Here is a 16,697-nt window from a genome sequence, read left to right as displayed (position 1 = left end):
TAACAATAAGATTTATCATCTCATCGATCAGTTCAGCGTGAACTAGCGGCTGTCGTTGATTCGATACATGTGAAGTTGCTAACTTGTGGACACCGGGCAGGTAGGGATTCTGAGTTATAGGACTGGAACAAGGATGTTATCTGTCTCCTACACTCTTTAACATGTACGTTCAGAAGGCACTGGATCTATGATGTATGAAGAGTATGAGCATGGGGACTGAAGCAGAGGACCAGTGTATGCACACACTTTCTTATGATAATGATCACGTCGTTACAGCAAACGATGAAGAGTATATATCTTATACGCTTAGAAAGTTGTTGTAAGAGTATAAAAATGGAGTTTAAAAATTAATTATGAGAAGATGGAATATCTACGTAAGAGGAGAGAAGCAACCTGGACATTGGAGGATATCGTATTAGAGTGTGAAAAGTGTTTATGTATCTGAGTATTATTCTATTACGTGATGGAAGATGTGACAGAGATATACAACAACGGATCAGGCAGGGAAGGGAGCCTATGTTAAAAATAAATCTTGTACTTCAGTCCTCAAAAATTGGTTTGAAGGTTAAAAAGCGTTTACGCAAGTCCATCGTGGAACCAGTAATAAGCTACGGGAGTGAGTGTTGGGAACTAACAGAAAGAAATAAAAAGAAACTTGGAGCTTTAGAAGTGGACCACTTGAGAAGAGCATGTAGAGTTTACCGACTTGAGGACGTGAGACAAATGGTTCAAATGGCTCTGAGCACCATGGGACTTAACTTCTGAGGTCATCAGTCCCCTAGAACTTAGAACTACTTAAAGCTAACTAACCTAAGGACATCACACACATCCATGCCCGAGGCAGGATTCGAACCTGCGACCGGCGCGGTTCCAGACTGTAGCGCCTAGAACCGCTCGGCCACTCTGGCCGTCGACGTGAGACATGAAGAAATAAGAGAAAGGAAGTAGACTCATTATAGCACTGCGGATAGAAAAGAAGGTTAGGCGCCGGAGATGTGAGGCCTGCAACCAGGTCTGGGGTCGTAATTTCGAACAACTTCTTTGACGACGATCGTTGTCTGATTTTATTCTTATTTCTTGGTTCCTGCTGTGCTAAGCATAATAAACACGTTTTCTCACCCTATTCGTGTCCTTCCTTTCTGTTGTTTTGTGTCGTCACTACCGCGCCATAAAATCGTTTACGATAATGCGTTGCTACGTGATTTTCCACCGTCTAGGTGTACCCTACCTCTCCTGAAAGTTTGTAACTGCTCTACTGAAACACCCTGTAGAAGGGCTATACAAAGTAAATGTACTTGAACGCAGTTTTACAGAAAGAGAAGAGGACATAGATGAAAATCAATTGGAAGATACGATACTGCGAGAAGAATTCGACAAGGCACTGAAAGACCTAAGTCGAAACAAGGCCCCCGGAGCAGACTACAATGCCTCGGAACTACTGATATCGTTGGATGAGCCAGCCATAACAGCACTATTCAACGTGGTATGCAAAATGTAAGAGACAAGCGACATACCCTCAGCCTTCAAGAAAAATATAACAAAGCAAACACGTGCTGATAGGTGTGAACATTACTGAACTATCTCCTTAGTAAGTCATGTTTGTGAAACACTAACACGAATTATTTAGAGAAGAAAGTAAAAACTGGTAGAAGCCAACATCGGGGAAGACCAGTTTCGATTTCGGAGAAAAATAGGAACATGCGAAGAAGTACTGACCCAACGATTTCTCTTTGTAGCTCTGGAGAAAGCTTTTCACATTGTCGACTGAGGTACACTCTTTTGAAATTTTGAAGGTAGCAGGAATAAAATACAGGAAGTGAAAGGCTATTTACAATTTGTACAGCAACCCGACGGCAGATATAATAGCCGAAGGACATGAAATGGAAGCAGTGGTTCAGAAGAGACCGAGACAGGGTTGTAGCCTATCCGTGCATTGGGCAGAAAGAATCGCAAGAAAAATTTGGAGATGGAATTAAACTTCTGGAAGAAGAAATAAAAACTTTGAAGTTTGCCGATAACACTGTAATTCTGTCAGAGACAGCAAAGGAGTTGGAAGAGCAGTATCTTGAAATGAGAAAAGGATGAACATCAACAAAAGCAAAACAAGTCGAATTAAATCAGCCGATGTTGACGGAATCAAACTACAAAATGAGGCACTAAAAGTATTAAATGATTTTGTTATTTGAGCAGTAAAACAACTGATGATGGCTGAAGTACAGAGGGTATAAAATGTAGACCGGCAATGGCAACAAAATCGTTTCATTCGAAGAGAAGATTGTTAACATCGAATATAGATTTAAGTAATAAGAAGTCGTTTCTGAAAGTATTTGTCTGAGGTGTAGCCTTGTACGGAAGTGAGATGTGGACGATAAACAGCTCAGACAAGACAGAGTAGAAGCTTTTGAAAGGGGGTGCTACAGAAGCATGGTGAGGATTATATGGGTAGAATGCGAAACTAATGAGGAGGTACTGAATACAAGAACGCAGTAAGCAGGTTCAGATGGATGTAGGTTGCAGTAGTTATTCGAAGATAAAGAGGCTTCCAAAGGATAGAGATGCATAGACAGCTGCATCAAACCAGTTTTCAGATTAAAGATCACAACAATACAAAACAGTTGACACACGCTTCCAGTTCGCCCCTAGCAACTTCAACCGACACTCTCCACAGCAACAAAACAAGAATAAAGTTTTAGGCCAATAGGAAAGTGTCACACAAAAATACCACACTCAAATTTCCACGGAAACAATACAATTTATTGACTCCAATTAAACCTCGCGAAGTTTACTTCGTTCATCGCCTCTGCGTATTTATGCTGTACAACAATAAAAAAAAGAAAAAAAGGAACTAAACAGAATTCAACGCCTGCGTACGGGAACACTCTTCAGATTGTTGTAGTCTTACCGTATTTGAAAATTAACTTTGTCGACCGCGAAGGATCACTAACTCCCATTGCCGGCCGCGGTGGTCTTGCGGTTCTACGCGCTGCAGTCCGGAACCGCGGGACTGCTACGGTCGCAGGTTCGAATCCTGCCTCGGGCATGGATGTGTGTGATGTCCTTAGGTTAGTTACGTTTAAGTAGTTCTAAGTCCTAGGGGACTGATGACCTAAGATGTTAAGTCCCATAGTGCTCAGAGCCATTTGAACCATTTTTGAACTAACTCCCATCTTCAGAAAGTTAAGCACTTTAAACACTAGAAGCCGCAAGACTTCCCCTAATCACGCGAGAGCCGCAGGCCGACTCCTCATTTCGCGACATCCAGATCGCTTATCGAATTTTTTTCCGCCCATTCAGCCAATCAGTCTCCAGAACAGAATTCAGACATTTCCAATTCCCATTTCCTGTTCCTGCCAACGGAACTTCTCCAGAAGTCGCTGCTTCCTAACAAGACCTTCAGAAGTTTTTTCTACATCTATATCCGCATATATATTACGCAAGCCACCGTATGGTGAATGCCGGAGAGTACTTTGTACCACTACTAGTCATTTCCTTTCCTTTTCCTCTCACAAATAGAGCGGGGGAAATACAACTGTCTCTATGCTTGCGTACGAGCCCGATTTTCTCCTACCTTCGTCGTCCTTAGGCGAAAGGTATGTTGGCGGCGAAGGAATAGTTCTGCAGTCAGCTTCAAAAGCCGGTTCTCTATATTTTCTCAGTTGTGTTCCACGAAAAGAACGTCTTCCCTCCAGGGATTTCCATTTGAGTTCACGAAGCACCTCCGTAACACTGGAGTGTTGATCGACAATACCGGCAACAAACCTAGTAGCTCGCCACTGAAGTGCTTCGATGTGTTCGTTTCATCCGACCTGCTGGAGATCCCACACGCTCGATCAGTAGAATGGTCGCACAAGTGTTCCGCCTGTATATGCGTCCTCTTTTACAGAGGAGCTACACTTCCGTCCTCGGTCCATGTAATATGGTTTTGCAACGTTACGCCAAGATTTTTAACCGACGGGACTTTGTCAAGCAGCACGCTACCAATGCTGTATTCGAACATTACGGCATTTGCATTAATTCACATTTTACCACGTTTTGAGGGAGCTGTTATTCATCACACCAACCAGACATTTCATCTAAGTCGTCTTGTACCCTCCTACAGTCACTAAAGGACGACACCCTCCCGTATATCTCATCGTCCTCAGCGAACAGTCGCAGATTGTTGCTCAACGTGTCCACCAGTTCATTTATGCATATACAGAATAAACGCAGTCCTATCATACTTGCACCGAATGCTGAAAGAAACCGACTACCGTCGGAAAATTACTGGGCAAAGTCCCGGATATCAAAAAGTACTTACATTTCTTTCACAACCTCACACTCCTACACAATCAGGTTTTTTATAACAAATTCTCAAAAGTGTTGCCCCGTTCACTAGTTTTACCATTCTGATGCCACCCCGTGGACCACGTTGACACTGATGTTAACGTCCATAGTTTTGTTAACCTTCAGTTCCAATTTGTGTGCACCCTGATTTTATAGGCTCTTCGTTCAAGATAGCGCAATAGGAAGAAGTTTGGAGACGTTAAATAAGAAACGTAGTGGCCATAATCCTTTACTGATGATTCGATCACCAAAAAATTTACGTAAGAATTGGAATTTTTCAGTAGACGTGTGACAATTTGCCCCGTCTTGCTGAAAGCAACAATAGCATCTGCCAAAAAAAAAAAAACGAAAGAAATTGTGTAATGATGTCTTGGTAGACAACACTATTGACTGTAGTTGCTTAGAAAATAGTGACCACTATTCCACGACGCCATACGGTACACCACATTCCAATTTTCTGACCGTGAATGGTGTTTTCATGAAAAAGGTTGACCAAATTCTTGTGTTCTGACTATTCAGGTATCCACTAAGGTGAAACTACGCTTCATCAATGGAGAAAACATGGTCTAGTTCTGTGATATCATGGACATCAGAAACTGATCGAAACTATGTACAGTACGCTTTTCTTTATTCGGCGTCCTCAATTTCCGTGCACTACGAACATTATATGCACGAAATTTAAACTTATACACTCCTGGAAATTGAAATAAGAACACCGTGAATTCATTGTCCCAGGAAGGGGAAACTTTATTGACACATTCCTGGGGTCAGATACATCACATGATCACACTGACAGAACCACAGGCACATAGACACAGGCAACAGAGCATGCACAATGTCGGCACTAGTACAGTGTATATCCACCTTTCGCAGCAATGCAGGCTGCTATTCTCCCATGGAGACGATCGTAGAGATGCTGGATGTAGTCCTGTGGAACGGCTTGCCATGCCATTTCCACCTGGCGCCTCAGTTGGACCAGCGTTCGTGCTGGACGTGCAGACCGCGTGAGACGACGCTTCATCCAGTCCCAAACATGCTCAATGGGGGACAGATCCGGAGATCTTGCTGGCCAGGGTAGTTGACTTACACCTTCTAGAGCACGTTGGGTGGCACGGGATACATGCGGACGTGCATTGTCCTGTTGGAACAGCAAGTTCCCTTGCCGGTCTAGGAATGGTAGAACGATGGGTTCGATGATGGTTTGGATGTACCGTGCACTATTCAGTGTCCCCTCGACGATCACCAGTGGTGTACGGCCAGTGTAGGAGATCGCTCCCCACACCATGATGCCGGGTGTTGGCCCTGTGTGCCTCGGTCGTATGCAGTCCTGATTGTGGCGCTCACCTGCACGGCGCCAAACACGCATACGACCATCATTGGCACCAAGGCAGAAGCGACTCTCATCGCTGAAGACGACACGTCTCCATTCGTCCCTCCATTCACGCCTATCGCGACACCACTGGAGGCGGGCTGCACTATGTTGGGGCGTGAGCGGAAGACGGCCTAACGGTGTGCGGGACCGTAGCCCAGCTTCATGGAGACGGTTGCGAATGGTCCTCGCCGATACCCCAGGAGCAACAGTGTCCCTAATTTGCTGGGAAGTGGCGGTGCGGTCCCCTACGGCACTGCGTAGGATCCTACGGTCTTGGCGTGCATCCGTGCGTCGCTGCGGTCCGGTCCCAGGTCGACGGGCACGTGCACCTTCCGCCGGCCACTGGCGACAACATCGATGTACTGTGGAGACCTCACGCCCCACGTGTTGAGCAATTCGGCGGTACGTCCACCCGGCCTCCCGCGTGCCCACTATACGCCCTCGCTCAAAGTCCGTCAGCTGCACATACGGTTCACGTCCACGCTGTCGCGGCATGCCACCAGTGTTAAAGACTGCGATGGAGCTCCGTATGCCACGGCAAACTGGCTGACACTGACGGCGGCGGTGCACAAATGCTGCGCAGCTAGCGCCATTCGACGGCCAACACCGCGGTTCCTGGTGTGTCCGCTGTGCCGTGCGTGTGATCATTGCTTGTACAGCCCTCTCGCAGTGTCCGGAGCAAGTATGGTGGGTCTGACACACCGGTGTCAATGTGTTCTTTTTTCCATTTCCAGGAGTGTACATAGCTTTCTGAACACGATTATACGAAATCTGATATTGTACAGATAGCCTCCTTCCAACTTTTTGCGGGTTAACACGGCATCACGTCCCTCACCTCACGTAGTTAAGCACCCGACAAAATTGATAGTCCCCCCAGCTCTCTTCTTGTCTGCAACTGTTCCACATTCCCGGAAACGGGAGATTGCCTCTGGCTCTGAGCACTATGGGACTTAACTTCTGAGGTCATGAGTCGTCTAGAACTTAGAACTACTTAAACCTAAGTAACCTAAGGACATCACACACCTCCATGCTCGAGGCAGGATTCGAACCTGCGACCGTAGCGGTCGAGCGGTTCCAGACTGTAGCGCCTAGAACCGCTCGGCCACTCCAGCCGGCAGTTGTACTGGTGTCCTTGTTTGTTGCTGGTAATACCTGTGGTGCTGTTCTGCGGGATGGCTGATCGAACGAATGCAGTGCAACGCCTATTTACAAACACATGTATTTTCATGTGGATTACCTACACAGTATTTCATACAAATTATCTTTATCATGGGTATGAGTTAAAAAAAACGCCCTTTTGCTGACAATCATAGATGTATGAAATTTAACATACCAAAGGGAACGGGCGTATCATACAAGTAACAATCAAATCTGATTTTTATTGGGGTGGGGGGTGGGGGGGGGGGGGGAGGTGGTTAGGTGGCAGTTCCACGTACATTAATTACGACGCTAAGGTCACAGTAACTTGGGATTAATTTCTTCTCACCAACATCACAGCCGACAATTCATAGTTACAGCAGTATATTCTTGCAAGAATTTATTGGTTGGTCTAAATGTCAGAGTGTTAATCTGCTGAAATCTTGCTGTTCATTATGATGTAAACAGAAGTGACGAAAAATTCTTTATGTGGCAGTTCCAAGTAGAGGGATGCACACAGCAGCATAGGGAGGAAAATCAATGGAAACACCTAAGCTGGATACTAAACAAGTTTTAGAAACCTGTCAGGGCTCGAAGAAGCCGTACATGTCGCATCATTTAAAACACTTTCAACTGAAAAAGAAAAGAATATAAAAACAAAATGGAGACTGTAAACTGTTAGGTGAACGAGATATCGACATCCAAGCTCCATAATGTCACTTAGGTACTTTTCTAAGGATATTCGCATTTAGAATTAGAGGACCTATGTGTAATTCAGAAGATTATTCTCGGCTAATAGACCATTTACTGGACAACCAATAGTATATTACAATAACAGAAAAAATACAGGCAATATATTCGAACCAATGTTAACTCAAGATTGACTCAATCTATTAAATGTTTTTGTATTAATTATTTGTATTTTCACCATAACGTATGCCACGGAAATCGTTCACAGTTTTTTTTTATTTTTTTTTATTTGAGGAAAGCCTATGGCAAGGACAGATGTGTAGTTGCTCATCCACTACAGCCACTGCGCTTTTGACGGTTGCTCATCACGACACCTCATTATGCTCATAAAAAGAACATTGTTACGATCGTCGCCTATAGTGGATTGCGAACCCGTTGATGTTCGTCAAATGCCATGAGCTGGCTTGCTGGATACCAATGACGTTTGCACATGTATCACTCAATTCTGCCACGGTTTGAAGGAGACTAAATCTCGAGTTATAACAAGAATTAGATAAAGAAGAGAAAGAACCCAGAGCGGTTTTTATTACGAAGGTTTCGCACATTCTCTGAAATTTCTTGCGAAGTATAAATGGTTGTCTTAAGCCTAACTATTAATTGTAGATGATGTACTTGTTGAGTGAAGTAGTGCGTTTCAGTATGGCAGTCTACTCTTCCGGAACCTATGTTCAGCCATAGTGGCTGATGCTCCCACACTACTAAGACTTTCAGAAAGGTTTGCCATTAATCCGGGATATTAGGGCGCAGTCACATGATAATGATCAGTATGTAATCGCCTAAACTCTTCTTGTAGGCCAAATACTGATCAGGTGGCACAGTACCACTTACTGCGTGATAAGCGATCTCGTCTACAAAAGCGGGCTGAGAAAAGGATGCATATCGGCTTTAGAGACAAGAGTGGAGCTATTTCTGGAACAGCACGAACTGTTTGCGTGCTGCTGCCGTGGATATGTACAGTGGCTATACAAATAGCACCTTTGCAAAGAACTGACGTGCTTCAGGAGTGTCTGATATCAGGGATCACTATCAGCTACAGAGGTGCATGAGCAAATCTTCACAGTCAAAATGAGTCAGCGGCAACATTTCTTCTACCAAGGCGCGAGTCACAAATAACAATTCAGAAAACCCTGCTGTGCATGGAATCTAGAAGCGAATGCCTTGTCACTTGCCTTGTGACAAGAACAGTCCATCAGCGGCATACGTTTTAAATAACAGGGCCATACCAGAACGAAAACAATTTTTTCGCAGGATCTAAGAAATTATTCATCCATGTGAAAAAGCTCTGGTCGGTCTCGAATCTTTCCGTGACCATAACACACACTGAGAGATGCTACTTCCTTCATGCAGCGAATGGGACGAGATCGAATCTCTCCGCCAGGCAGTACGGCATGTCATACTGCGAAAAAGTGGTTATAAAACAGCCCCATGAGACTTGTAAGTACTACCTCTGTGATGTGTTCAACATCCGTAGGAGCACATTACTTTCTACGCTCTCACTGTATGCCGTGGAGTTCAACGAAGGGAACACTTCTTTAGTGCTCATAATTACACGATTTGATAATTTAAGAAACGCCAAGTAGCACCTATCAACTGAAAAAGACCTCCAGAAACAGATACTCTTAAACATCACTGACAGCATTAGTTCTGCGATGTGGACACGAACCCAAAAGCGTCTAGAATAACTGCAGTGTCGAGGAGACGTTCAAGTCTATCATTTTTCTTTTATTACAGTTTCAAAACAGCTACGCACACAACACACACAACATCCACAACTATTCCCCGGCGCTCATAACTGTATGCGAAAAGCTCAAACAACAACGAAAGAAGAAAGAAAAGAAAGGAAGGAAAGAAAGAAATTATGTCTGATTTGTTCAAAACAGATTTCCTCGTTTTTTAATTTGCGGTGACGTACGGAATCAGACATCTTAGTCCTCTTGCCTGCCAAGTATATTTATTTATAGATTTCTAGTGAAAATTGGAGCTCGTAATTTTTAGTTCGTGGAAAGTGTCAAAATATATAAAGTTCCACCATTATTAAAGAATTACATAGCAAATGATTGGCACACGTGAAACGGATTTAAAATAACAGATTACCAGCACAGCTAACGAACTAAAGACCTAAGAGGTATCGTAAAATGAGTAAACCGAAACTACGATGGGTGTAACAGATCTAAGACCGATCAATGACTGATGACGATGAAATCTGTTCTGTGACTAAAGCCAGCACGCCACTGTTGAACATATATTTATGCTCCCCACACTTGATTTTATTACTTTCAATTTTTGTTTTATTTTTCATTCAAATTCGAAACCAATGTAACTTATGAACTGCTTTCTAATGAACACGCAGTAATTTAAGCCAGACGCTGGGCTCGGATAGGCAACCTACGCGTTACAAGGCAGCACAGCTACGCCGGAAGTCAGGGTTTTAGTGTCTCGTCGAATCGGATTCATCACAGGCGTAACACTAGCCTCGAGAGGCACGTGCACGGAATGGGAAGGACCATGACACTGAGTCGAAGTGATTTACAAAACGTGCGGAAAACGTAAATCAGGACGATCGGACGGAATTTAAGACCCGCTCTCGAATACCGAAATAACAGGTGCACTAGGAACTGTCATGTAGCGCTCGTACACGAAACGCAGAGCCCAGAGGGCAGCAGAGAGACTGAGAATTCTTCTTAAAATGACATTCTGAGGCGTCGATTATTAACCATAGAAACGTACTACCAATACTTTGATACACTTATCTTCGTATTATTTTACCCATTTTAAAGTAAAGAAACGCAGAAGATATTTTCTCAAGTAGTTTTCGCACGCATGACCTGGATTGACCTCCACGAAATAATTGTCCCTTTTATAATAATCACTACTTTCCGATGGATACATTTACCATACTGATATCAATCATTATCTTCGGTAGGCAAGTTCAGTAGTGGAAAACGTGGGGCGGGGTGAGGTGGGGGGGGGGGGGCGCCAGAGGGAATAAATTTAGGTCTGAAAGACGTTTGTGTAGATTTCATTGCCTCTGTTAATGAAATATCACAGACTAATATCTAAGGCCCCGTACTCCACCCACAAAGGTAGTAAGTAGATCACTGAAGACGTTACGCCTACTATGCTACCATGACTACTGCCCTCACAAAATCATTTACCATCGTCTTCCTCAGACAGCATAAGAAAGCGTCCTGATGAGGATTTAGAATCGTGACTGCGGCATGAATCTTCCCAGCGGTACCTAGTGGGTGCAGAGTTAGAGTGCAATATTCATAACAATCATCGTTCCTCAAGGTGGAAATCTCTGATTCCTAACACAATTCGAATACTACTATATTTTTGTTAACAGCTCGTATTAAATATTCATATTCCCAGTCGCTGTATTAAAACTTCACTCTTAAAATATATAATATCGCACAATGCAGTGTTAACTGCGGTCCAGAGAACAATTTGCATCTGAATGTGAGTCACGGGAGGAGGTACTTTCATAGTCCGTACTCCTAGTTCGACCAGACCTTCCCCTTAACTAATATTAAATTCCACACAGTATAAGGATGTCATCACCATTAATATGATTTGGTAAGAGTCACCTACCTTCTGCTTGTCGAGGACCTGGAGGATATCCTCCACGTCTCCAACGACGACAGTCTGTTGACGTAGCATCTCTTCTTCTACAGCCAACGAGTCACGAATCTGTAAACAAAAACACCACTTTGTCAGCGCAGTTAAGCTCACAGCAAGTTCATTTAGTTCCTGAAGTAAGTAGCCCGCATGCGTTAACAGCACAGCAGAAAGACAACACCAAAAATATTTCCCTATGAGTGCATTTGTTGTATATGGTTTGCCGTGGCCATAAAGTCAAATAAGCAAGAAGTGTGTAAGAAATGATTTAAATTTCAGGAGTTTCTATACGCGTCTCTAAGATACGGCGTCATAAGTAGCAGAACATATGCGAGGGAAGCTACATAACTAACTTATTGTGACATCGATATAAGGCTGGTGTTCTAAGTCACGCAGGTATTCAGTGTTTAATAGAAGCCACAGATGATGATGATGAGGGGGAGATTAGTGTTTAACGTCCCGTCGACAACAAGGTCATTAGAAACACAGTACAAGCTCGGATAAGGAACGGATGGAGAGGGTAAGCGGCCGTGCCCTTTCGAAGGAACCATCCCGGCATTTCCTTAACCGATTTAGGGAAATCGTGGAAAATTTAAACCAGGATGGCCGGAAGCGGATTTGAACCGTCGTCCTCTCGGATGCGAGGCAAGTGTGCTAACCACTGCGCTATCCCGCTCGGTACATAAATGAGGAATATATTCTAAATTTACATCCACATTTCTCAAGCCACAACTAATTTGCTGAATTATATCACTTTAGCTTGCTCCGAATGTTTACTCGTAGGTATTTTACGGCAGTTCCTCTTATCGCCGATTTGTCGTCAGGAGGGTAATCCTACGGTAATCGTTCTTTCCGCCTGTTTACGCGAAATACACTACAGATATTTACTTTCAAGCTCAACCTCTAGTCCCCGCACCAATCTTGTATTTTAGACTTCGTAAGTAATATTACGATGCAAGTTAAAGCAAAGTTGTCATTACGTATTACGCTGTAAAAATTTTGTTTACAGACCATTTACATCCAGAAAGAAGTAGTATACTCATTAATTCATAATTGCGTGGTCTATATTTGCCTACAAACATGAAGCATCACAGCATACATAATTATATTAAAGAGAAAAGATAGAAATTACGTACATCGAGCATGGTGTTCGTACTGATCAGTTTTCTAGGAGACAATGACGTAAGAGTTGTTCCGAAAGTGACGGGCACAGAGAAAAATCTGGAACTCCCTTGGTACGTTATACAAAAATTAATATCACTTATGTTTCGTTATTACATTTGTAATACGAATTTTTACTGCTGTTACTGGACAGAAGAATTACCACATGATCTCCAGCGTTCTAAGTGAGGAACAACTATTACTATGTCATTATCATCAGTTATTTACCACCCGCCTTGATAAATGCCTCCTCCACAGATTTCCATGTATTGTGATTTGCATATTTTCTAACACCACCTTCCTGTCTTCCAGTTGGTCGTTTTCTCATATTCTTCTCATCACTTCGAATCTGGCTTTCTTGACCCGTCTACCATCCACCACATTCTACCGCCTCCATTTCATTTTCCCGACAGTTATAATAACGTCAGTATCTTTCCTATTATTTTCCATCATGCATCGGTCCATTATCCGCAGAGCAGCTCTCAGTTTGGGAGTGGATATAGCATCTTATTTTAAGAAGGAGATAATCTACAGCCTTTAAATATTTTTGAAAAATAATTATTTGGTACAATAACTGTTTGTCATCTTATTGAAACTACATGTTACTGTCGAACATCATAAAAAAACGACATTATGCCTGAGGATAGTCTTTGCTCGATTGAAATTGGTATCTCTAATAATTTTACACGCACCTATTGTGCTAAATCATGATTTTTAAAAGTCCACGTCCCACTGTCGTAAGTCCAAACTGATACAGGGTGACAATTACTGAACTACATGAAAAGAAACCGTAAATTAGTTACAAACTACAGCGTGCACACACTTTATTCAACATGTAAACGTCACTACAGACATTCGGATTTAGGTTATGACATGTTCGATATGCCTGCCATCATTGGCGATGATGTGGCGCATACGAATAGCGAAATTCTGCATGACCCGCTCAAGTATCGGAACATCCATGACCTCCTGAATGGCCGTTTTCAGCTCAGCAGTGGTTTTGGGGTTATTGCTGTACACCTTGTCTTTAGTACAGCCCCACAAAATGGATTCGCATGTGTTCAGATCCGGAGAATATGGCGGCCAATCGAGGCCCATGCCAGTGGCCTCTGGGTACCCCAGAGCCAGTATTCGGTCCCCAAAGTGCTCCTCCAGGACATCAAACACTCTCCTGCTTCGATGGTGTCGAGCTCCGTCTTGCATGAACCACATCTTGTCAAAATTAGGGTCACTTTGGATAATGAGGATGAAATCATCTACCAAAACCTTCACGTACCGTTCGGTAGTGACCATGCCATCAAGGAATATCGCACTGATTATTCCGTGACTGGACACTGCACACCACACGGTCACCCTTTGAGGGCGAAGAGACTTCTCGATCGCGAAATGCGGATTCTCAGTTCCCCAAATGAGCCAATTTGGCTTATTGACGAACCCATCCAAATGAAAGTGGGCTTCGTCGGTAAACCAAATCATGCTAATTCCTATTATACCCTGCGGCCTATCGCGCAGTTTCAACGTCCTAACGCAAACCATTCAGAAGTGTGGACGATTTTATTTCATATAGTTCAATAATTGTGATCCTGTAATATATACTAATTTTAAATCTCCGTTTACCTACTTAGTTTATCAAAATCACTCAAGGCCATTTTACTCTTTATTTCTTTCGCTGTCCGCCCCGTTGTTAAATTCTCAGTGAACGCCAGCCTTGCTGCGAAGTGCTTCCAGGTGTTCCACGTGAGTAGCGTGACGTGTAAAGGTGAGAAGGCAGACCCTGCGGTTGCCGCCGGAGATCGAAGTTGTGTTGGCGAGCCGCACGCAGCTTTAATCTATCACTAATGCAGCCGATGGCCGCGCAGCGGAGCTGGGGCGGGCGTGACCTCCCTGCCACGCAGAGCCCCATCCGAGCCCGGCGCTGCCTGCACTCGCTTACAACCACTTCCGACACGTCGACGAAGATACTCGTTGAATTTCACATCTCTATTAACAAGTATGCAAGCCTGACGAGTGGCATTACAATTGGACTGCCCTAAAGTGTCAGTGTCAAGTGACATGGCGCGGCTGTTCCAGGGTGGTGCGCGTAAACTGGTGTGTGTGTGTGTGTGTGTGTGTGTGTGTGTGTGTGTGTGTGTGTGTGCAGGAGAAGTGATGGTTCAAATGGCTCTGAGCACTATGGGACTTAACATCTGAGGTCATGGTGAGATGCATTATACACCGAAGTCCCAATGAAACTGGTATGGGCATGGGTATTCAAATACAGGGAGATGTAAACAAGTAGAAGACGGCACTGCGGTCGGCAACGCCTATGTAAGACAAAAAGTGTCTGGCGCAGCTTTCAGATCGGTTACTGCTTCTACAATGGCAGGTTATCAAGATTTAAATGAATTTGAACGTGGTGTTATAGTCGGCGCATCTCCGACGTAGCGATGAAGCGGAGATTTTCCCGTACGACCGTTTCATTTCACAAATGTACCGTGAATATCAGGACTTCGGTAAAACATATCTCCGACATCGCTCCGCCGGAAAAAGATCCTGCAAGAACGGAACCAACGACGACTGAAGAGAATCGTTCAACGTGACAGAAGTGCAACCCTTCCACAAATTGCTGCAGATTTCAATTCGGGGCCATCAACAAACGTCAGCGTGCGAACCATTCAACGAAACATCATCGATATGTTTCTTTGGTGCCGAAGGCCCACCCGTGTACCTTGATGACAGCACGACACAAAGCTTTACGCCTCGCCTGGGTCCGCCAACACCGACATTGGACTGCTGATGACTGGAAACATGTTGCCTGGTCGGACGAGTCTCGTTTCAAATTATATCGAGCAGATGGACGTGTACGGGTATGGAGACAACCTCATGAATCCATGGACCCTGCATGTCAGCAGGGGACTGTTCAAGCTGGTGGAGGCTCTGTAGGAGCGATATGGGACCCCCGATGCGTCTACATACGACTCTGACAGGTGACATATACGTCCAATCACGTGCATCAATTCATGTCAATTTTGCATTCCGTCGCACTTGGGCAATTCCAGCAGGAAAATGCGACACCCAACACGTCCATAATAACTACACAGTGGCTCCAGGAACACTCCTCTGAGTTTAAAGAATTTCGCTGGCCGACAAACTCCCCGGACATGAACATTACTGAGCATATCTAGGATGCCTTGGAACGTGCTGTTCAGAAGAGATCTGCAACCGATCGAACTCTTACGGATTTATGGACAGCCCTTCAGGATTCATGGTGTTAGTTCCCTCTGGCTTTACTTCAGAAACTAGTCGAGCTCATGACACGTCTTGTTGCGGCGCTTGTACGTGCTCCCGGGTGCCCTACACGATATTAGCCAGGTGTACCAGTTTCTTTAGCTCTTCAGTGTATATAGCTTTGCATTAATTTCAGTCGGAGACGAGTACAACAACCCACTTAATTTGCGTGTACACTACTCACTATTTTGGAAAGCATTGCTAGTGGTAAAGGTATTGACACACGCCCAGTGTACAATAAGGTGTGGGGACGATCAGCTTTTGTACGTGGAAAGGTACAAAGCCTGTGAAACATGCAGGTAACACCAACATAAGTGGTGGGATGTTTGTGAGTGGACTCTAACCTCAGATGATGAAACTTTAAACAACAAGGATCCGAGTCGGACAGTGCGAAGATAAAAAGATCACGCGTATTAATAGTGATTGCAAATGTAAGTGCATGTAAATGGCAGGGAAAGGTCAACAATACTATGTTCCTGGTCGGTGTTGTGAAGTTTTGTAAGTGTGATTTGGTTTTCGTATGAGAGAACTGCTGAGTCGTTTAAAAATAAATTAAAATTTTCCTTCGGACCGGATTAGAACCAGGACTAATAGATAACTATAATATAACATTCAGGAGAAAGCTATGGTCGTTGCTGCAAATGACACGATTTTGCAGTGCAGAATTCCAGGATGGAGGTCAGACACAGACGATAGTCATAGCAGGATTTAGTATGCTACAAAGAGCCATTTGAATGCTTTCATGACGGCTCCAATTAACACAAAACTGTTATCGTACGTCAGTACAAGGTAGACCGCGGATAACAAATGGTTCAAATGGCTCTAAGCACTATAGGACTTAACACTTGAGGTCATCAGTCGCCTAGACTTAGAACTACTTAAACCTAACTAACCTAAGGACTTCACACACATCCATGCCCGAGGCAGGATTCGAACCTGCGACCGTGGCAGGAGCGCGGTTCCGGACTGAAGCGCCTAGAACTGCTCGGCCACAACGGCCGGCCCAAGAATAATAGCTCGCCAACATGGCCGATATTTGAGCTTAAGTGCACAAAGAAATTCAGGAATA

General features: G+C 44.1%; 1 protein-coding gene across 1 annotated transcript in view; it reads right to left on the bottom strand.

Moving 5' to 3' along the window:
• The window catches only part of LOC126183923 (dystrophin, isoforms A/C/F/G/H-like), a gene marked incomplete at its 5' end in the record, with an annotated part of 927,096 nt that overhangs the window by 269,071 nt on the left and 641,328 nt on the right, over window positions 1-16,697 (bottom strand). Inside the window, one exon of the mRNA XM_049926269.1 lies at window positions 11,174-11,272. Within this exon, the coding sequence (XP_049782226.1) occupies window positions 11,174-11,272 (99 nt within the window). The remainder of the gene's footprint in view (window positions 1-11,173; window positions 11,273-16,697) is intronic.

Source organism: Schistocerca cancellata, chromosome 4, assembly GCF_023864275.1.
Source record: "Schistocerca cancellata isolate TAMUIC-IGC-003103 chromosome 4, iqSchCanc2.1, whole genome shotgun sequence".
In the NCBI taxonomy this organism is placed as follows: Eukaryota; Metazoa; Arthropoda; class Insecta; order Orthoptera; family Acrididae; genus Schistocerca; species Schistocerca cancellata.
The sequence above is the reverse complement of the archived record's forward strand: the minus strand, read 5'-3'. Positions and strand labels throughout refer to the sequence as shown.